This window comes from Oncorhynchus nerka, linkage group LG22, assembly GCF_034236695.1.
Source record: "Oncorhynchus nerka isolate Pitt River linkage group LG22, Oner_Uvic_2.0, whole genome shotgun sequence".
NCBI lineage: Eukaryota > Metazoa > Chordata > Actinopteri > Salmoniformes > Salmonidae > Oncorhynchus > Oncorhynchus nerka.
The window spans coordinates 87272109-87295736 of record NC_088417.1 but is presented as its reverse complement, the minus strand read 5'-3'; the positions used below and the strand labels follow the sequence as shown (position 1 = coordinate 87295736).

The 23628-nt window shown below is 42.3% G+C and overlaps 1 protein-coding gene across 1 annotated transcript; it reads left to right on the top strand.

Moving 5' to 3' along the window:
- Nucleotides 1–161: 161 nt before the first annotated feature.
- On the top strand, nucleotides 162–12072 carry LOC115105934 (beta-1,3-galactosyl-O-glycosyl-glycoprotein beta-1,6-N-acetylglucosaminyltransferase 4-like). The gene is made up of 2 exons (XM_029628449.2): nucleotides 162–555; nucleotides 9308–12072. Exon 2 carries the CDS (start codon nucleotides 9309–9311, stop codon nucleotides 10635–10637), a length of 1329 nt encoding a protein of 442 aa, XP_029484309.1. The 5' UTR covers nucleotides 162–555; nucleotide 9308; the 3' UTR covers nucleotides 10638–12072.
- The last annotated feature ends 11556 nt before the right edge of the window (nucleotides 12073–23628 follow it).

The window sequence follows — 23628 nt, the reverse complement described above, 5'->3', positions numbered from 1 at the left end:
AGGAAAACTCCCCTGGCACCAGATAAACTGTCATTTCTCCCATGCATGACTGATTTTTACCATGAAAGAACCCCAGCAATTTACTACGCATTGCATAATGTAATTGTAATAGTCATGCACCTCCCCAGCCTAACCAAACCACACCTCCCCTCCCTACTTCCTTCATTCCTTCCTCTCTCTTTCGTGAAAAGGAAACTTCACTCGGTCTTTATTGCTTCCGTGAAAAGGAAACTTCACTCCGCGTGCTCTGTCAGAGTCTGTGTGTACAGAGAGAAATATATAGCACAGCGCATAATTTCAACGTGATGGGACATTCATCGAAGACAGAGCTCTGCAATGAACTTCATCCTTGACAACAACACATTGGTGTGGTATCAGGGGTTACCGAACACCGAACAACAGTCTGACTGTGGAATAAGACTTTGGAGAAATTGATGAAGTTTACAGACGTGAGTGGGATTGTAAGCAGCAGCAAGAGCAAAGGACACATACTTTTCGATTGACCTTGGTCTAAAATGGTTGAAGAGAAAATTATTTTTTATCACTCCAAGTAATGTAAGTAAATTATGCTTGGAGCAAAGAGAAATGTAGTTAACGTGAAATCTTGTAATTCACTGTGAAATTAGTTTATAGCTTTTACCAGAGTATTACACGGTGACCACAAATCACGTTCCCATCCACAGTTTTTATGCGAGTAAAGTCATACATATTGTCATAGAAACTGTTCCGTTAAATAACAAATGTGACTGCCTATTCCGGTCTTGACACATGCGCTCTAGCCAACAGCTCGCAGATAAAGTGCACGTAGGTTATGACATGATTATATTTGTCAAACGGCAGTCAAGCATCGATCATCATGTCACCAGAATAAGACCCTCGATATTTATTGGAAAGCAGCACCAAGCTCATCACTGTACTTTCACCACCCTGTGAAGTAAACCATCGTTTCATCTGTAGCCTAATAAACGGTATGGTTTCCTGAGTCCTACTGGAGGACCACACCCCATATCATCGTGTGACTCCATGTGTACTTCAATATGATGGTTATTATATACATATGTGCATAAAGGCATTTCCACCGCAATTTCTCGCATAATTTTACCGAAGAAAAAATATCCCACCATGTCAAAACGAACATATTTTCGGAATTTATAAAATTGTACCGAAATGTCCTGTTTCCATTACAGCTGTGCAGATTTTGTTTTAATACAGTATGATTTTACCGCCATAACTGGTTGGAATCGTTTTTATTGTAGTAATTTAACTAAATTCAATAAACTGTATTTATCCAAGGGCAACAATTTCACTCAATTCGTGCAAATATGTACACAAAGTATTTCAGATTTCGTGTCTTTGTGGCTTAATTAGTTTGAAATCACACACACACACACGTGTGTGACTTCATACATAGGGGAAGAAAAAATGTAAAACCAAACTTTGGAACCATCTTTTGAAAGTTAATTGAGCAATGCATGTTGGTCAATGGTGTTCTACACTATCATTTAGAAAAACAAACGTTTATTATTTCAGTGAAATACGGAGCCGCTCCGCATTTTATCGAACGGGCGAAAACCTTCAATGTTATGTCATAATTATGTAAAATTCGCAACGAGCCAGGCGGCCCAAACTGTTGTATATACCCTGACTCTGCATGCAATGAACGCAAGAGAAGTGACACAATTTCCCTAGTTAATAATGCCTTGTAACATGAATTTCTTAACTAAATATGCAGGTTCAAAAAAATACTTGTGTATTGATTTTAAGAAAGGCATTGATGTTTAGGTCAATTTGTGCAAAGATTGTGTTTTTTTGTGAATGTGCTTCTGTTATATCATCACCCTTTTGACGAAGTTGAAGTATATGATAATTTAATAGGCAGCGCATTGATTATATGCAACGCAGGACAAGCTAGTTAACCTAGTAATATCATCAAGCATGTGTAGTTAACTAGTGATGTGAAGATTGATCGTTTTTTTATAAGATAAATGTAATGCTAGCTAGCAATTTTACCATGGCTCCTTGCATCCACAACATCCTTTTGACGCTGCACTCGCGTAACAGGTGGTTAGTTTGCCACAGTTTCCTCATGAATTACAATGTAATCTGCCATAATCGGCGTCCATAAAGGCAGATTACCTCAACTGGCGTGGCAGGTTCCCGCGCTTCAGCAGGGGTGACCGGTCCGCTCCTGATCCTCGGGTTCGTTCCCTTTGTCAGCGTCCTGCGGCCGTCTTTTAAAAAAAAAAAATATATATTTTTTTATTTATATTTTTTATTTTTTATTTTTTTATTAACAACAAATCAATACATAAAGCACATGAGGGAACACAAGCATACATAGATTACAAACAATGGACAATCGAGCTAGGGGGTACAATATCACATTACAATTACACAAGGACCTTAAGTGACATGCATATACTTACAATTCTAACAGCTTTTTTGTTAGTAGAGCATTTAACCGTCTTAAAATACAGTTCAATTTATTTTTGTAGGATACGAAAATGTGGTTTTCTGTTTGTAAATTTACATTTGTGTATATGAAATTTGGCCAAAAGAATAATGAAATTAATTACATAAAAATGATTCCGCTTATTTCTATTGTATGTAAAGAATCCAAACAGTACATCTCTCCACAATAGTGTAAAATCTTCATAAATGTGTTCAATTATAAACCTACTGATGTCTTGCCACAGTTTTCTTACATGCATACAATGCCAAAAAAGATGCACAACTGTTTCTGGGTGGTCATTACAAAAGGAACAATTTGAGTTGATGTTTTCCTTAAACTTCTTCATATAGTGGTTGGCAGGATAGTATTTATGAATAATTTTAAAGGAAACTTCCTTAATTTTGTTAACAAGTAGGTATGTTTGTGGCAACATCCAAACTTTTTCCAACAGATATTATCAATAAATCCATTCCAGTAAGGCATGACATAAGGTATAGATACAACATCCTGCTGAAACAAGGATCGTATCGCTCTGTTGTTGAATGGACCAAAAGAGAAACAAATCTTTCCTACTGATGAGTCAACAGGGTCAATAGAAGGTAGGCTCTGAGGGTCAGGTCTTGACATGTTCCTGAATAACAGAGCAACACCTGAGGGAATGGCATCTAAAACAATTGCAAAATCTTTAGGTGTTACAGGGACCTTGTAAAGTGATAAGAATTCTTTATAACTGAGTAAAAGACCCTCTGCATTTACCAGTTGGCTCACCAATAGGATATTATTTCTGAACCAATATTCTAAAAACAGAGAGGTATTTTTATACAATATATCCCGATTATTCCATATATAATATCTGTGTGGAGAAAAATTGTGTTTATAAATTAAGGACCATGACAAGAAACCCTGCCGAAGAAAAGCAGAAAGTTTCACTGGAACTTTGTCAATATTATAATTGCAAAACAACATTTACATTTACATTTACATTTAAGTCATTTAGCAGACGCTCTTATCCAGAGCGACTTACAAATTGGTGCTTTCACCTTATGACATCCAGTGGAACAGCCACTTTACAATAGTGCATCTAAATCTTTTAAGGGGGGTGAGAAGGATTACTTTATCCTATCCTAGGTATTCCTTAAAGAGGTGGGGTTTCAGGTGTCTCCGGAAGGTGGTGATTGACTCCGCTGTCCTGGCGTCGTGAGGGAGTTTGTTCCACCATTGGGGGGCCAGAGCAGCGAACAGTTTTGACTGGGCTGAGCGGGAACTGTACTTCCTCAGTGGTAGGGGGGCGAGCATGCCAGAGGTGGATGAACGCAGTGCCCTTGTTTGGGTGTAGGGCCTGATCAGAGCCTGGAGGTAGTGAGGTGCCGTTCCCCTCACAGCTCCGTAGGCAAGCACCATGGTCTTGTAGCGGATGCGAGCTTCAACATGAAGTTAAGGCCACCAAAAGTAGAGAAGACATGATGAGGAATACAATTCCAGATAGAAGTGGGTCTTCTTAGGAATTGTTTTATCCAATTGATCTTGAAAGTATTATTTAAAGTAGTAAAATCCAGAAAATTCAGTCCACCATTCTCATAAGTGTTCATTACAACAGTTTTCCTAATGTAATGGGTACGGTTTCTCCAAAGAAAGTTGAAAAGCATCTGGTCTATCTCCTTGCTTATTTTACGGTCAAGATATAAAGATAGAGCACCATATGTTAGTCTAGAGATACCTTCAGCCTTGGTTATTAGGACTCTACCTTTTAAAGATAAGTCCCTCTGTAGCCATTGATTTAGTTTCTTCTGGGTTTTTTTAATAAGAGGGTTAAAATTTAGTAAGCCTCTAGACTTCTGATCCTTTGTAATGGTTATGCCTAAATATGTAAGTTCTTCTTTTACTGGAATACCATAATATGAAGGTGTCACAATCTTTGACAGCCATGAGTTCACATTTCTTAATGTTAAGATATAGACCAGACGCTTTGGAAAAGGATTGTATCACATTGATCGATATGGGAATTTGGTTAGCGTCTTTCAGAAAAAGTGTAGTATCATCAGCCAGCTGGCTTATAATAATTTCTTTACCAGCTATGGAAATACCTTGTACAGGACTATTATTTAAAGAATTTGCAAGAAGTTGGGTGATTAATAAAAACAGGTACGGAAAGATAGGACAACCTTGCCTAATTCCTCTCTTTAACTCAAATCTAGGTGAGGTGCCATATTTCAATTTGATAGAGCTGTTACCATTTGCATAGAGAGTCTTAATAGCCTTACAGAAAAAATCCCCAAAGCCAAGTCTCTCAAGGGAGTGGAAGAGAAACTGATGCTCTACTGTGTCAAATGCTTTATAAAAATCTAAAAATAATATGAAGCTATCCTCAGTTATTAGGTCTGAGTAGTCAAGTACGTCTAATACTAGTCTGACATTGTTAGAAATATGTCTGTTCCTCATGAAGCCAGACTGTGTTTCATCAATGATTGCATCCAAAACTTCTTTAATTCTTTTTGCAAGTAGTGAGGCTAATATCTTATAGTCATTATTAAGAAGACAAATTGGACGCCAGTTATCGATGAGCAGCACTTCTTTTTTAGGCTTAGGTATCAGTGTTATTAACCCCTGACTCATTGTAGGAGGGAGAACATTGTTTTTAATACTCTCTAAAAAGACTTTGAATAGGAAGGGAGCTACTTGTTCAGAAAATCATTTGTAAAATTCTGATGTAATTCCATCAACACCTGGTGATTTATTGTTCTTTAGATGTTTGATAGACTCTATAATCTCTTCAACTTTGATGGGTTCATCACACTGTTTAGATTCTATATCACTGATAGAGTGAACATTATTCAGTGAGTTAAAAAACATATCTGTGGATTCCTGACAGTACGTAGAGTTATACAATTTTCTGTAAAAATTGCTGCAGTATTTAGCGATTAATTTTTGGTCATCTGTAATAACACCATCAATGTTTAACTTATGGATAGTGTTATTTTTAGAGTGAAATTTCTCAAGTCTAAAGAAATAGGATGAATTCTGTTCTCCTCCTCAATCCATTTTTTCCTAGATCTAATAAAGGCTCCTTCTGCTTTTAATTTATATATATTATCCAGTTTATTTTGTAACTCAATTAGTTCCATCTTCTCCTCCCCCAAGAGGTCAGCTGGGGACCTCTGAGAAAGGGAAGTTATCTTAATGATCACCTTTTCCTCCTCAGCTCTTCTGGTCTTAGCAAGATTACTACCATATTTTCTAAGATATTTGGACACCTCAAATTTAAAGAGCTCCCAGTTCTTGCAATAAGATTTTTCTTCACAAGCCCTTTCCCAAAAGTGTGAGAGCAGATCTTTAACCTCAAATGTAACTATATCATTATTTAATAATGAGCTATTTAGCTTCCAGTAGGATGCTCTACCAAGGTTTGTATCAGGGGTAAATATTTTGATATCAATGTAAATAGCCTTATGGTCTGTGAGTGGAGTAGTACAAATATTTGTAGTAACACACTCACTATCAATACATTTGGATATAAGCCAAAAATCTATTCTGGATTGTCTGGAGCCTGTTTTGTTACTCCAAGTGAATGATCTGTCGGCCGGAAACCTCTCTCTCCATATATCAGTAAGATCAAACTTTTCCATAAAAAGTATTAAACCCAAATTCTGATTGGTTGGCCTACCTGGGGGCCATCTATCAGTTGAATTATCTATTGTAATGTTAAAGTCCCCTCCTATCAATAATAACGAATTGGGAAATTTAGATAACCAATGAAGTATATGTTTCTCTATAGATTCAAGCAATTCATCATTCTCATGTTTGGTGTTGTACCCGTAGAAGTTTACAGTAATGAGTGTAATGTCATTGTAACTGATCACAAGACAAATAAAGTGACCAAAGGGGTCACATTCCGAGTGTAGAATATTACCACCAAAGGTATTTTTCATTGTAGTGACACCAGCAGAGCGTTCAGATCCATGGGAAAGCCAAATATCGTTGCCCCACTGTGACCTCCAGAAGTTGGCATCAGCAGAAATTGAGTGAGACTCTTGAAAAAAGCAAAAATCTGTTCGAAATTGTTTAGCAAATAAAAATAAGGCCTTGCGCTTCACACTGTTTCGTAACCCCCTAGCATTAAGAGATAATATAGACAAAGACAAAACAACAAAGATTATATAAAAGTATAAACTGTAGTAGGATGAGTCAAAGATGTAGGAGCAGTGAACGTAAACGATAAGGAACCGAGATCTGCACCATTTAAGTCAATTTAAAGTGAAAATAGCTTATTCCATAACATTTGAAATGCAACTCAACTGGAAATTATGTTCAAGACCAAACCAAGTGTTCTTGTAGTACGAGAGACTAAAAACCCTCTTTAGTGTAATCAGGAACTATTCTGAGAAATCATACAAATAATATTTTAAATAAAAGGGTATCTACTACTTTAAGTACATATGAAAACTGATCATAAAATAATTGAATAACAAAATGTTTTACATATAAACGTTCCTAAGACCTTTTTGGAAATAAGTATTAATAACTAAATAGAACAATAACCGTGTAAAGTCAGAGCAGACCTGTATGCCATTTAAAACAGTATCTTAGTTACTGTATACATAAAACATAAATTCAGCTTTCAATCTTCTTCGTAAGTTTATAAACAAAATAGGACTTCTGGTCATACAAGAACAAACTAATGAATTGAAATACCTGAGTATTCCTTTAAAATAGTCACCTGATACTTGTTAGGTAAACAACATAAGGAAAATGAGAATACCATGGCTGAAACCATCAATCAACCTGTTCCTTCTGGTGAGATTTTAGGGAGGAATATGGATTTCTGAACCGTTGATGAAACCTCGTCCTCCGACGAAGTAAGCAGCCTTCCCCTCACTTCGTGCTATCTTGATCGTTGGCCACAACTTGTTCCTTCTTTCTATGTCTTCCGGGCTGAGATGCTCGGCGAAACGCATACCATGGCTCTGAAGGAAGGCGTTCTTCCTAGCAGCTTTCCAGACAGCATCCCTGTAGAATCTGGTAGTGAATAGGATGATGATACCCCTGGGTCTTGAATCGCTTTGCTGTTGCTTCTTGCCGAGGCGATGTACAACGTCGATGTTATCACCAACTTTGTTCTTCTCTGCAGGCAAAACTTCTTGGCAGATACGGATAGCCTCTCCTCGCACATCTTCATTCTCCACCTCTGGCAAGCCGTAGAGTCTCAGGTTCCATTTTCTTGTGTATTGTTCCAGATCAGTGAGACGTCTATGGTAGACATTGTTATTCTTTTCCACCCTTTCCACATTTTTTTCAACTTTTGTCACTCGTTTTCACATCATTAATTTCACCACATGCAAACTCCACAGTCTTTTCAAGCCTTCGATAACCATGGTGTTCGCGGCTACCATTTTCTCAATGGCGTCACACCTGGAGTTGATGAGTAAGGAGAGGGTAGCCACGATGTCAGAGTTCATGTTGGGTTTTTTGGAGGGTGGAGGTTTGCACGGAGTAACCGGTAAAGAGGGGAATTCGTCATCTTCAGCATTCGAAAGCATGATATTATCCATAGGCCAGGTGTAGTTATGGCAGTTGTCTATAAGCACGTTTCTCTCTTGTTGATTAGCAATAGAACGGCTAACTTTTTCCTTTCTTTTTTTGTCACGACTTTGCATGGACATGCTGAAATAAATGATCCAATTATCATTCCAGTCACAGGAAAGGTCTTATATCTTGAACAAATAAAAATAATAATGACTAAACTTTTTTTTAAACAATTTTCACAATCTTTCTGAAGTTTGGTACGGAGCTCGGTAAAAAAGCGTCTGTTCAAGCAGCCATCTTGGCCAATCTCCATCATCCTCCAACCTCTCTTTCTGTACTGGCGATAGTCCACGTCATGCCACGCACCTAGCTAGTTATCAAACTGGCTTCACATAGGCCTACCTGTAACTGTTGATATTCTTGGTCAATTTCTCCCCATTCAGTTTGACACTTTTGTAGTGACATTGTGTCAGTAAGCGGCACTCGCCGACTCCCACTGTACAGAACCTCCAACGGCCAGTACAGCTGTCCACGATTCGGGAAGGGGTACTGTCACGTATACTCCCTCTCCGGCCTCTAGGTCATCAGGCTGCTGATTATCCCGCACACCTGTCACCATCGTCAAGCGCACCAGCGCCACATGACACTCACCTGGACTCCATCATCTCCTTGATTAGCTTCCCGATATCTGTCACTCCCCTTGATTTTTTTCCCCCCAGGTGATATTGACTCTGTTTCATGTCGGTGCGTTTTTGCGTTTTATTGTTCTGTTTATTTATTAAAACACTCACTCCGTGTACTTGCTTCTCGACTCTCAGCGCACTCGTTACAACTGTACACTAACATGACAAAACAGAAACCCTAGCTACTCTAATTGAACCTATATGGACACATAGTGTGTAATAGCCTAAGTGATTATTAGAAAAAAGGAATAAAGTATACTGAACTAGAGCTGTACCACTGTCATTAGCTAAACAGTTCCAGTATAGCTATCAATGTGTGCTCTATGGGTTCACAACTCTTTTCTTATCTCTGACCTTAACTCTACTTTCATGTCCACATCTAGGCTCAACCCTAATCCTAGCCATAGCCCTGTGAAACTCATCTTTTTCCATCGACTGCAATATATTTGGTATTTGGGGTATGTAATTAGGAACCCCATTAGCCGCTCCAATTGACCTAAGCAAAGTCAATGGGTTGATTCCTAACTTTTTTCAAAATGTGAGATGACGTTTTCCTGTGATATCATGTTGACTTTACAGAGCAAGGTGATTATACAGATCAAATAACTAGCTATCTAGTTATTTATTAACTATTATTCTTTTCTCACCACAGAATGAAAATTAGATGTGTTTTTCCAAGCAGACTACGGAAGAAGCATTTTATTTCTTCATTATCGTCGCTGCTGGTGATCTGTGCCTTGCTGCTGCTCTGCCTAAAGGTCACCGTTAAAAACAGTGTGACTATTGAACAGTACGGGACTACCGCAGGCTACGATGACGTCGAGCCTCCCCACAGCTACAACATTGACTGCAATGCCATCTACAACATGGATCCGTCCGAGGTGGGGAAGTCACTGGTCTTCAGAAAACAAGGGGTGGTGTGGGAGCAGGATGAGAGCTTGATCAACCTGACCTCTAACTGCCCACGCTACCTCCGCTCCCGGGGCTATGGCACCGTCCAGGTGTCCGAGGAGGAGGAGGCCTTTCCACTGGCTTACTCCCTGGTGGTCCACAAATCTGCCTTCATGGTGGACAAGATCCTCCGGGCCGTCTACACCCCTAACAATATCTACTGTATCCACTACGACCTGAAGTCATCAGAACTGTTCAAAGAGGCCATGGAGGGTCTGGCCCGCTGTCTGCCCAACGTCTTTATCGCCTCTAAGCTGGAGACAGTGATGTACGCCAGCATTAGCCGCCTCAAAGCCGACCTTAACTGCCTGTCTGACCTCATGGGGTCAGAGGTCAAGTGGAGGTATGTCATCAACCTGTGCGGTCAGGACTTTCCCTTGCGCTCCAACATAGAGCTGGTGGCCGACCTGAAAAAGCTCCAAGGGGGTAATATGATGGAGACGAGTCGTCCAAGCAAATACAAGAAGCAGCGTTTCTCCTTCCACCACAAGCTGCAGGACGCCGCCTTCGAGTACATCCAGATGCCGGTGAAAACCGACAAGGCCAAGGAGCCTCCCCCACGCGGCATCCAGATGTTCATCGGCAGTGCCTACTTCGTGCTCTCGTGGGAGTTTGTAGCGTATGTGAACACGTCTACACTGGCTAGGGATTTCCTGGTGTGGTCGAACGACACCTACTCCCCAGACGAACACTTCTGGGCCACTCTGACACGGGTGCCGGGCGTGCCGGGCGAGGTGCCCCGGGCCCAGGCTGACGTCACAGACCTAATGAGCAAGACCAGGCTGGTGAAGTGGAGTTACCTGGAGGGACCACTTTACCCAACATGCACAGGGAAACATGTCCGCAGTGTGTGTATCTATGGGGCTGGGGAGCTGTACTGGCTCATGAACTACGGCAGCTGGTTCGCCAATAAGGTGGACCCCAAAGTTGACCCAGTCCTTATCCAGTGTCTGGCGGAGAAATTAGAGGAGAAACAGAGACTCTTGGTCAAGGCTAAGAAGTCACAACCAAAGACTCCCTCCTCTGGATAATGTTAAATTAGTTGATGAATGATTGATTGATTAATAATTGCTTGATTCATGTTGGAATATTGTAATTACAGCACCATTTTAGTTTTTTTTTTTTTTACAGTTTTTGTGTGTGACTTGATTATGTCAGAAACTTAATTGAGGTGTGCTTTAAGGTACTAATGAAAGATGAAGTGGAATGCTGGATGAGAGACTCTGTCGGGTCTCTGGGTTAGAGTTAAACTATTGTTTTGCACCTTGATACTTGACGTGGGGAATGTTTGTCATAGCCTGACTTGAATGTGATATGGATCAGGGTAACATAACCAGGGCATAACCTCTGCTCACAGGGTGAAAGCCTGTGACAACCAGTGTATAATGACTATGTATATTTAACTAATACCCACTGGGCACAAACTGGTTGAGTCAAATCAAAATGTAATTTTATTTGTCACATACACATGGTTAGCAGATGTTATTGCGAGTGTAGCGAAACGTTGTTTCCACGTAATTTCAATCAAATGACGTTGAACCAACATAGAATAGACGTTGAATTGACATCTGTGCCCAGTGGGTACTGACAGACAGGCGTTAATGATTATGGCGACTCTGTGCACATGCACAGCCAGACAGAACAGATTATATGCAGCCTTGTTAAATGCTGTAGCCTATTCACTGTGAGAACATTTTGGCCAAAGTAAAATGTTTAGACTGGTGATTTCTAAAGTGATTTCTCTGTTTCTCAAAGCAATACTCAATCCAGATGTTGTTTTAATGATTTCAATGAAAGAGTATTTTTAAGAGATAAATAAATGTGAAAAAAAGCGGGGCAGAGACATAGAAAGTGTTTGTATTCCGAAGGAGGAGTTTACTTTTGACTCCAGATTGAGGTCAAAGACCACATGTTGTTCTCTCACATCCCATGTTAGAAGGGGACATGCAGATCTGTATCATGACTACCTCTCAAGCCCATAAAATAATTGTGAATATTGGTGCAACAAGCTCTGCTTTGCTCTTTATCTATCTTAGTATCATCTGTCACATACCCAAACTGTCAGGACGTTTCGCATAAATAAACCCCTAGTTTATTTAATAGTGAATGTACCCACATGATAATGCAGTATAATGAGTATTTAATGGGGAATCAGAGGGGAAATGTCAGCTCTGGATCAATAGTTTCCACCACACTTAACAGCTGCCTAAAGTTGCCTTTACAAACAGAGTAAAGCCAATAATGATCACACATGAACACTCCTATTAGAAGTGAAACAGCCTTTTTATACCAGGTTTTCGAATTGAGAAACTCCATGGCAGTAGAGTTTCAGAAATGATTTTAAAAAAACATGAAATCAACCTACACATCGTGAAAACATTGTAATAAGCACATAGTGACTAGGGAAGGTAGCAGACATTTTGGTTCTTGTGTTTTAATTGTCTTTGAATAAAAGTTGGATTTTAACTGGTCATACTGTATATTCAAAAAACCTATACTACTCAGATTAGAAAAGAGTTTTACCACGAAGACTTTTACTACTCAGATTAGAGGGATTTAGTGAGGCTAACTCACTGAAAGTTATTATAATGTCTGCCAGTGTTTGTGTTAGGCATTGGCATCTCCATACAATGTTAATTAGTTATGTTACGTTCCTCAGCAAGAAAGCCAAAAATGTTCCTCAAACAGAAGGCGGAACTAACAAAGAGTCACTGACAACAAACAAATCAAAACAGATGGGGTTTTAGGACAGGTTCTGAAAGACAATTGTGGGGGTGTCCACTGAATGTTGACTAGCAACAACAACGGGGACCTAAAAGACACCCACCATGAGTACCCACTAAATTTACCCAATAAGAGGCCAACAAAAGAAAAACCCACACCAAACTTAAAGACAGGAAGCAAACCAAAAAGTGGAGCTACATGAGAGCTACAGTCTGGGTACCAGCCTTTTAAGCTAACATTCCACTCCTTCAAATAACAGGAGAGGCAAGGAGTAGAATGTAATAGCTAAACAGAGACAGCAATCAGGCTAAGATGACCTGGGTCGTTACACAAAATTGGACCCTTTTTGGTAGTGTAACTTGGTAAAAAAAAATGTATATGATTTATTTCACCAAATTGTTATATTCTGTCATGAAGAGTACATGTTCAAATAAATTTAAAAAACATGTTTTCCCATCCCTTAAATATTAAATTAATATAGTAAGTGAAAATAAAGTAACAGGGTTGACCATAACAGGGTTGATGATTTCATCTTAAATCATCCAGAAATACCCCTGTGACAGGGGAAATGGAAGCTTGTTGTGTGCAACAGGGAGATTCAATTGAATGCAAGCCTCACAAAAAATCTAAAAGGTATCTATGGGTAACAGGGTTGAAGTGTTATTTCTCGGCTCACTCATTTTTCCAACACAAAACGTCCAGAAAGAGTAGATCCAGCCTGCTTTTACTCTATGATTTTACTATTAGATGTTCTGTTTCTTAAAAAAACCCATTTAAAAATAAATCGTTCCACCATATTTGTATTTATTATGGATCCCCATTAGCTGCTGCCAATGTTATCGTGTGTGTGTATGCATGTGTCTGTGCCTATGTATATGTTGCTTCACAGTCCCCGCTGTTCCATAAGGTGTATTTGATCTGTTTTTACTGCTTGCATCAGTCACTTGATGTGGAATAGAGTTCCATGTAGTCATAGTCTGTTCTGGACTTGGGGACTGTGAAGAGACCTCTTGTGGCATGTCTTGTGGGGTATGCATGGTTGTCCGAGCTGTGCGCCAGTAGTTCAAACAGACAGCTTGGGGCATTCAACATGTCAATACCTCTCATAAAGGTATTAAAGGTAAACCTAAAACAGTCCTATCTGGTGCAAAACACAGAGACAGGAACAATCACCCACCAACACACAGTGAAACCCAGGCTACCTAAATATGGTTCCCAATCAGAGACAATGACTAACACCTGCATCTGATTGAGAACCATATCAGGCCAGACATAGAAATAGACAAACAAGACATCCAACATAGAATGCCCACTCAGATCACACCCTGACCAACCAAAACATAGAAACATACAAATCAAACTATGGTCAGGGTGTGACAGGTAGAGCAGCACTTTATTATGGACAGACTTCTCCCCATCTTAGCTACTGTTGTTTTGACCATGTTTTGACCATGACAGTTCACAATCCAGGGTTATTCCAAGCAGTTTAGTCACCTCAACTTGCTCAATTTCCACATCATTTATTACAAGATTTAGTTGTGGTTTAGGGTTTAGTGAGTGCTAAATACAATGCTGTTAGTTTTAGAAATATTTAGGACTAATTTATTCCTTGCCACCCACTGTGAAATTAACTGCAGCTTTTAAGTGTTGCAGTCATTTCTGTCGCTGTAGTAGCTGACGTGTACAGTTGAAGTCGGAAGTTTACATACACAGGTTGGAGTCATTAACACTTGTTTTTCAACCACTCCACACATTTTTTGTTAACAAACTATAGTTTTGGCAAGTCGGTTAGGACATCTACTTTGTACATGACACAAGTCATTTTTCCCACATTTGTTTACAGACAGATTATTTCACTTATAATTCACTGTATCACAATTCCAGTGGGTCAGAAGTTTACATACACTAAGTTGACTGTGCCTTTAAACAGCTTGGAAAATGCCAAAAAATGATGTCATGGCTTTAGAAGCTTCTGATAGGATAATTGACATCATCTGAGTCAATTGAAGGTGTACCTGTGGATGTACGTCAAGGCCTACCTTCAAACATAGTGCCTCTTTGCTTGACATCATGGGTGAAAATCAAAATAAATCAGCCAAGACCTCAGAACAAAAATTGTAGACCTCCACAAGTCTGGTTTATCCTTGGGAGCAATTTCCAAATGCCTGAAGGTACCACGTTCATCTGTACAAACAATAGTACGCAAGTATAAACGCCATGGGACCACGCAGCCGTCATACCACTCAGGAAGGAGACGCTTTCTGTCTCCTAGAGATTAACGTACTTTGGTGTGAAAAGTGCAAATCAATCCCAGAACAACAGCAAAGGACCCTGTGAAGATGCTGGAGGAAACAGGTACAAAAGTTTCTATATCAACAGTAAATTGAGTCCTATATCGACTTAAACTGAAAGGCCGCTCAGCAAGGAAGAAGCCACTGCTCCAAAACCGGCATAAAAAAATCCACACTATGGTTTGCAACTGCACATTGGGACACATATTTTACTTTATGATAAATGTCCTCTGGTCTGATGAAACAAAAATAGAACTGTTTGGCCATAATGACCATTGTTATGTTGGGAGGAAAACGGGGGAGGCTTGCAAGCTGAAGAACACCATCCCAACCGTGAAGCACGTGGGTGGCAGCATCATGTTGTGGGGTGCTTTGCTGCAGGAGGGACTGGTGCACTTCACAAAATAGATGGCATCATGAGGGAGGGGAAATTATGTGGATATATTGAAGCAACAGCTCAAGACATCAGTCAGGAAGTTAAAGCTTGGTAACAAATGGTTCTTCCAAATGGACAATGACCCCAAGCATACTTCCAAAGTTGTGGCAAAATGGCTTAAGGACAAGTTATTGGACTGGCATTACAAAGCCCTGACCTCAATTTGTTAGAAAATGTGTGGGCAGAACTGAAAAAGTGTGTGCGAGCAAGGAGGCCTACAACCCTGACTCAGTTACACCAGCTCTGTCAGGAAGAATGGGTCAAAATTCACCCAACTTATTGCGGGAAGCTTGTGGAAGGCTACCCAAAACGTTTGGCCCAAGTTAAACAACTTAAAGGCAATGCTACCAAATACTAATTGAGTGTATGTAAACTTCTGACCCACTGGGAATGTGATGAAAGAAATAAGAGCCGAAATAAATCATTCTGTCTACTATTATTCTGACATTTCACATTCTTAAAACAAGTGGTGATCCTAACTGGCCTAAGACATGGAATTTTTACTTTGATGAAATGTCAGGAATTGTGAAAAACTGAGTTTAAATGTATTTGGTTAAGGTGTATGTAAACTTCCGACTTCAACTGAATATTGTTGCGTCATCTGTATACATAGGCACACCGGCTTTACTCATAGCAAGTGGCATGTTGTTAGTGAAGATTGAAAAAGTAAGGGGCCTCTACAGCTGCCCTGGGGAATTCCTGATTCTACCTGGATTATGTAGGAGAGGCTTCCATTAAATAACACCTTCTGTGTTCTGTTAGACAGGTAACTCTTTATCCACAATATAGCAGGGGGTGTAAATCCATAGCACAAGTTGTTTTTAGACTATGATCGATAATTTCAACAAAACAGCCCCCACAATTATTTTATCATAAATTTCTCTCAGACAATCATCAGTCATTTGCAGTCAGGTGCTTCTACACCTGCATTGCTTGCTGTTTGGGGTTTTAGGCAGGGTTTCTGTACAGCACTTTGAGATATCAGCTGATGTACGAAGGGCTATATAAATACATTTGATTTGATTTGATTTGTGTAATTGCTGTGCTTGTTGAATGTTCTTCCCTATAAGTGTGCTGAAAGTTTGTTGTCAATTTGTTTACTGTGAAATAGCATTGTATCTGGTCAAACACACTTTTTTCCAAAAGTTAACTACGGGTTGGTAGCAGGCTGATTGGTCGGCTATTTGAGCCTTTAAAGGGGGCTTTACTATTCTTAGGTAGTGGAATGACTTTAGCTTCCCTCCAAGTCTGAGGGCACACACTTTCTAGTAGGCTTAATTTCAATATGTGGCAAATAGGAGTGGCAATATCGTCTGCTATTATCCCCAGTAATTTTCCATCCAAGTTGTCAGACCCCAGTGGCTTGTCATTGTTGATAGACAACAACAAAAAATTCACCTCTTCCACACTGACTTTATGGAATTCAAAATTACAATGCTAGTCTTTCATAATTTGGTCCGATATGCTTGGATGTGTTGTGTCAGCGTTTGTTGCTGGCATGTCATGCCTAAGTTTGCTAATCTTCCCGATTAAAAAAATCATTAAAGTAGTTGGCAATATCGTTTTTTCAGCCGGACTTATTTGCCATTCCTTTTGCCTCTCTCAACCATAACATTTTTAAATTCCTCATCAATCCATGGGGATTTAACAGTTTTTACAGTCATTTTCTTAATTGGTACATGTTTATTAGTAACTGGAATAAGAAATCGTAAATGTGTGAAGTTTGTTTTCTCCTTATAATACACCACGGACCAAAAAATATTATTTACATCAACAACATAGGAATCACTACAAACTTATTGTTTGACCTCTAATACACTAAATTAGGCCCAGCCATGGGAACTTTGATTTTCGTAGAAATGGCTACTGTATCGTGATCACCACATCCGATGGATTTGGATATTGCTTTCAAGCTAATTTCTGCAGCATTAGTAAAGATAGGATCAATACATGATGATTTCATTCCTGTACTGTTTGTAACTATCCTGGTAGGTTGACTGATAACCTGAACCAGGTTGTAGATACTGGTTACAGTTTGGAGCTTTTTCTTGAGTGGACAGCTTGATGAAAGCCAGTCAATATTTGAATCACCCAGAAAATATACCTCTCTGTTGATGTCACATACATCATCAAGCATTTCACACACATTATCCAGATACTGACTGTTAGCACTTGGTGGTCTATAGCAGCTTCCCACCAGAATGAGCTTAAGGCGAGGCTGATGAACCTGTAGCCATATTACTTCAACAGTACTTAACATGAGATCCTCTCTAATCTTTACAGGAATGTGGTTCTGAATATAAACAGCAACACCTCCACCACTGGCATTTCTGTATTTTCTGTAAATGTTATAACCTTGTATTGCTACCACTGTAAAGGTATTATCTAAGTGAGTTTCAGAGATGTGATACTAGCAAATTATTGATTTCATGAACCTTGTTCCTTAAGCAACATATGTTAACGTGGGCTATTTTGAGCACTTTTCTTCTGGGATGTTTACTTGTTTTCATTGCTTTACTGGAAAGCTTGGCAGAAGTAGATATGCTCATGTTATTTGTGTTAGTGCAGGGTGAGCTGCACACAGTGGACCTCCTCCTAGGGCACACCGGCTTAGTGCTAACAGTATAAATCTGGTTCATAGGCACAGGATTACTGCATACAATAACTGTAGGATCAGCAGAGGCATTCAGGGCAGTTAGAGGGACATAAATTAGGTTACTTACAACGCCCCTAGGACAATGTACATCTGCTGAAGCTTTATGACAATACAGCGACACAATGGTAGGGATTAGTTGAGCTGGGCTTGGGTCATTGATAAGTCATTGTCTAAACGCAGCCTTATTGTGCTGTGAAAGGATCCAGGATCCCAAATGATTTGGGTGGATCCCATCCTCCTTATAAAACGTGTTTTGTTCTCAAAAGGTATGGAAATTGTCAACAAAAGTTACACCCATTGAGCTGCAATAATCACGTAGCCAGTTGTGAAGAGAAAGAATCCTGCTAAAGCGTTCAGTGCCGCAATTCAGAGATGGCAGAGGGCCAGATATGATGGGTCTTTTGTTAGTGTTTAGCAGAGAGTCAATCAACTCTTTAAAATCCAGTTTCAACTGTGCAGAACTGCCCTTCATAATGTCATTAAAACCAGATGGACTATGATATAATCGATTTCCATGTCCTGGTGTAGTACATCCGGGAGCAGCTTAGTAATGTCATTTACTCAAGCTCCGGGATAGGACATTGTTTTTGCACCAGGAACGGTCACATTTCTTACCATAGAACTACCCAATATCATGGCTTGCGAGAAGGACGAGGAAATCCGCCCACTCCCATGCTTCACAGGATTTGGAGAACCCTTAATGGACAGGCGAGAGGCAGAATAACTTGAGCCCATTTCTCCCAGCACCTGGTGTAGGCCTCCGACAGATGGAGAAGCTCTGCTCGATCCAGAGCAGGGATGGAAGGTTGCAGACGTCGGACCTGGAAGTCGTAGGATTAGGCACTGCGGACGCAGACACAAGCATCCCCAGCAGCGATGGGTTGGAGCGAGCCGGTCGCATCCGCGCTTCGGTCTGCAGGTTGTATAACTTTTTCATTACATTTCATTACATTTCATTATAGTACAACGGTCTGATTTGTCTAATCTTAGCAATTTCTTCTTAGCTAGCTACATAGTCGTCGTTGTATCAAAGATAATTGCGTAATTATCGTATTTCGTCGTCTCCTATCTCCCAACACGTTCACCGTCTACCGTAGCACTGTAGTAACTATCACACTCAACTGAACGACTTGATTAGTGTTGTGTTAGCTAGCTACATAGTTGTCTTTGCTGTCTTCGTATCCAAGATAATTGTGTAGTTTAGAGTATGGAGTCTTAGAGTGATAATTGCGTTCTTATCGTATTTCGTCGTCCTCCTATCTGCCTAGCAGCTAGCCAGCTAGCATACGTTCACCGGCTACCGTAGCACTGTAGTAACTATCACACTCAACTGAACGACTTGATTAGTGTAGTATTAGCTAGCTACATAGTTGTCTTTGCTGTCTTCGTATCCAAGATAATTGTGTAGTTTAGAGTGTGTAGTCTTAGAGTGATTATCTTAATTCACCGAGGTTAGCTAGCCAGCTATTTTGTCGTCCTTAACGTAGGAGACACTCCTAGCTAGCCAATAGCCAGCCAACGTCTACTGAATAGAACTTTCGCATTCCGGTCGCATTCCGCTTCGCTCCACAGGTAGTATCACATTTTCATTTCATTTCATTACAGTCCCAACGGTGTGATTTGTTTGATCGTAGCTAGCTACATAGCCGTCTTTGTTTCAAAGATAATTGTGTAGTCTAGAGCGATTTTCTAGGTTAGCTAGCCAGCTATTGTCGTTCTCCTAACGCAACGTAACGTAACCAACACTGCTAGCTAGCCAGCTAGCTCCCGAAAAGCAGCATTGTAGAAACTTCACACTCAACGGTACGACTTGATTAGGGTAGTGTCAACAACGCAGCTAGCCTACCCCAGCAGTACTGTATCATTTTAATCATTTTAGTCAATTAGATTCTTGCTACGTAAGCTTAACTTTCTGAACATTCGAGACGTGTAGTCCACTTGTCATTCCAATCTCCTCTGCATTAGCGTAGCCTCTTCTCTAGCCTGTCAACTATGTGTCTGTCTATCCCTGTTCTCTCCTCTCTGCACAGACCATACAAACGCTCCACACCGCATGGCCGCGGCCACCCTAATCTGGTGGTCCCAGCGCGCACGACCCACGTGGAGTTCCAGGTCTCCGGTAGCCTCTGGAACTGCCGATCTGCGGCCAACAAGGCAGAGTTCATCTCAGCCTATGCCTCCCTCCAGTCCCTCGACTTCTTGGCTCTGACGGAAACATGGATCACCACAGACAACACCGCTACTCCTACTGCTCTCTCTTCGTCCGCCCACGTGCTCTCGCACACCCCGAGAGCTTCTGGTCAGCGGGGTGGTGGCACCGGGATCCTCATCTCTCCCAAGTGGTCATTCTCTCTTTCTCCCCTTACCCATCTGTCTATCGCCTCCTTTGAATTCCATGCTGTCACAGTTACTAGCCCTTTCAAGCTTAACATCCTTATCATTTATCGCCCTCCAGGTTCCCTCGGAGAGTTCATCAATGAGCTTGATGCCTTGATAAGCTCCTTTCCTGAGGACGGCTCACCTCTCACAGTTCTGGGCGACTTTAACCTCCCCACGTCTACCTTCGACTCATTCCTCTCTGCCTCCTTCTTTCCACTCCTCTCCTCTTTTGACCTCACCCTCTCACCTTCCCCCTACTCACAAGGCAGGCAATACGCTCGACCTCATCTTTACTAGATGCTGTTCCTCCACTAACCTCATTGCAACTCCCCTCCAAGTCTCCGACCACTACCTTGTATCCTTTTCCCTCTCGCTCTCATCCAACACTTCCCACACTGCCCCTACTCGGATGGTATCGCGCCGTCCCAACCTTCGCTCTCTCTCCCCCGCTACTCTCTCCTCTTCCATCCTATCATCTCTTCCCTCTGCTCAAACCTTCTCCAACCTATCTCCTGATTCTGCCTCCTCAACCCTCCTCTCCTCCCTTTCTGCATCCTTTGACTCTCTATGTCCCCTATCCTCCAGGCCGGCTCGGTCCTCCCCTCCCGCTCCGTGGCTCGACGACTCATTGCGAGCTCACAGAACAGGGCTCCGGGCAGCCGAGCGGAAATGGAGGAAAACTCGCCTCCCTGCGGACCTGGCATCCTTTCACTCCCTCCTCTCTACATTTTCCTCCTCTGTCTCTGCTGCTAAAGCCACTTTCTACCACTCTAAATTCCAAGCATCTGCCTCTAACCCTAGGAAGCTCTTTGCCACCTTCTCCTCCCTCTTGAATCCTCCTCCCCCCCCCCTCCTCCCTCTCTGCAGATGACTTCGTCAACCATTTTGAAAAGAAGGTCGACGACATCCGATCCTCGTTTGCTAAGTCAAACGACACCGCTGGTTCTGCTCACACTGCCCTACCCTGTGCTCTGACCTCTTTCTCCCCTCTCTCTCCAGATGAAATCTCGCGTCTTGTGACGGCCGGCCGCCCAACAACCTGCCCGCTTGACCCTATCGCCTCCTCTCTTCTCCAGACCATCTCCGGTGACCTTCTCCCTTACCTCACCTCGCTCATCAACTCATCCCTGACCGCTGGCTACGTCCCTCCTGTCTTCAAGAGAGCGAGAGTTGCACCCCTTCTGAAAAAACCTACACTCGATCCCTCCGATGTCAACAACTACAGACCAGTATCCCTTCTTTCTTTTCTCTCCAAAACTCTTGAACGTGCCGTCCTTGGCCAGCTCTCCCGCTATCTCTCTCAGAATGACCTTCTTGATCCAAATCAGTCAGGTTTCAAGACTAGTCATTCAACTGAGACTGCTCTTCTCTGTATCACGGAGGCGCTCCGCACTGCTAAAGCTAACTCTCTCTCATCCTTCTAGACCTATCGGCTGCCTTCGATACTGTGAACCATCAGATCCTCCTCTCCACCCTCTCCGAGTTGGGCATCTCCGGCGCGGCCCACGCTTGGATTGCGTCCTACCTGACAGGTCGCTCCTACCAGGTGGCGTGGCGAGAATCCGTCTCCTCACCACGTGCTCTCACCACTGGTGTCCCCCAGGGCTCTGTTCTAGGCCCTCTCCTATTCTCGCTATACACCAAGTCACTTGGCTCTGTCATAACCTCACATGGTCTCTCCTATCATTGCTATGCAGACGACACACAATTAATCTTCTCCTTTCCCCCCTTCTGACGACCAGGTGGCGAATCGCATCTCTGCATGTCTGGCAGACATATCAGTGTGGATGACGGATCATCACCTCAAGCTGAACCTCGGCAAGACGGAGCTGCTCTTCCTCCCGGGGAAGGACTGCCCGTTCCATGATCTCGCCATCACGGTTGACAACTCCATTGTGTCCTCGTCTCAGAGCGCTAAGAACCTTGGCGTGATCCTGGACAACACCCTGTCGTTTTCAAATAACATCAAGGCGGTGGCCCGTTCCTGTAGGTTCATGCTCTACAACATCCGCAGAGTACGACCCTGCCTCACACAGGAAGCGGCGCAGGTCCTAATCCAGGCACTTGTCATCTCCCGTCTGGATTACTGCAACTCGCTGTTGGCTGGGCTCCCTGCCTGTGCCATTAAACCCCTACAACTCATCCAGAACGCCGCAGCCCGTCTGGTGTTCAACCTTCCCAAGTTCTCTCACGTCACCCCGCTCCTCCGCTCTCTCCACTGGCTTCCAGTTGAAGCTCGCATCCGCTACAAGACCATGGTGCTTGCCTACGGAGCTGTGAGGGGAACGGCACCTCAGTACCTCCAGGCTCTGATCAGGCCCTACACCCAAACAAGGGCACTGCGTTCATCCACCTCTGGCCTGCTCGCCTCCCTACCACTGAGGAAGTACAGTTCCCGCTCAGCCCAGTCAAAACTGTTCGCTGCTCTGGCCCCCCAATGGTGGAACAAACTCCCTCACGACGCCAGGACAGCGGAGTCAATCACCACCTTCCGGAGACACCTGAAACCCCACCTCTTTAAGGAATACCTAGGATAGGATGAAGTAATCCTTCTCCCCCCCTCCCCCTTAAAAGACCTAGATGCACTATTGTAAAGTGGCTGTTCCACTGGATGTCATAAGGTGAAAGCACCAATTTGTAAGTCGCTCTGGATAAGAGCGTCTGCTAAATAACTTAAATGTAATGTAAATGAATGTTGCGTGTAACGGTTAGTGGTGTAACAGTTTTCCATGTGGTCTATATTAAAGGGCACTTCATTTAAAATAACAGGCTTTTAAAGTTCAATTTCTACTTAAAATATCTTCAGTTTGAGAAGAATTTGGTTTGAATAGCTAGGTTATAATATCTAAACATGATCAGGGAACAAAAGGAGAGGGGAGCTTAGAGGCAGAAGAGAGGGAGAGAAGGAGCAGAGAGGGGAGAGGAGGAGCAGAGGGGGAGAGAGAGGGGTGCTTAGAGGAGGAAGAGTGGAGCTTAGAGGAGGAAGAGTGGAGCTTAGAGGAGGGAGAGCGGAGCTTAGAGGAGGGAGAGAGGAGCTTAGAGGAGGGAGGAGAGGAGCTTAGAGGAGGGAGAGAGGAGCTTAGAGGAGGGAGAGCGAATGAGCTTAGAGGAGGGAGAGAGGAGCTTAGAGGAGGGAGAGAGGAGCTTAGAGGGGAAGAGAGGGAGAGCGAATGAGCTTAGAGGAGGGACAGAGGAGCTTAGAGGGGAAGAGAGGGAGAGCGAATGAGCTTAGAGGAGGGAGAGAGGAGCTTAGAGGAGGGAGAGAGGAGCTTAGAGGGGAAGAGAGGGAGAGCGAATGAGCTTAGAGGAGGGAGAGAGGAGCTTAGAGGAGGGAGAGCGAATGAGCTTAGAGGAGGGAGAGAGGAGCTTAGAGGGAAAGAGAGGGAGAGCGAATGAGCTTGGAGGAGGGAGAGAGGAGCTTAGAGGAGGGAGAGAGGAGCTTAGAGGAGGGCGAGAGGGAGATTGAAGCTTAGAGGAGGAAGAGAGGAGCTTAGAGGAGCAAGAGTGGAGCTTAGAGGAGGAAGAGAGGGAGAGCG

Excerpts from the sequence above, each read along its gene's own strand:
- LOC115105934 (XM_029628449.2), top strand. The coding sequence starts at position 9,309 with ATGAAAATTAGATGTGTTTTTCCAAGCAGACTACGGAAGAAGCATTTT.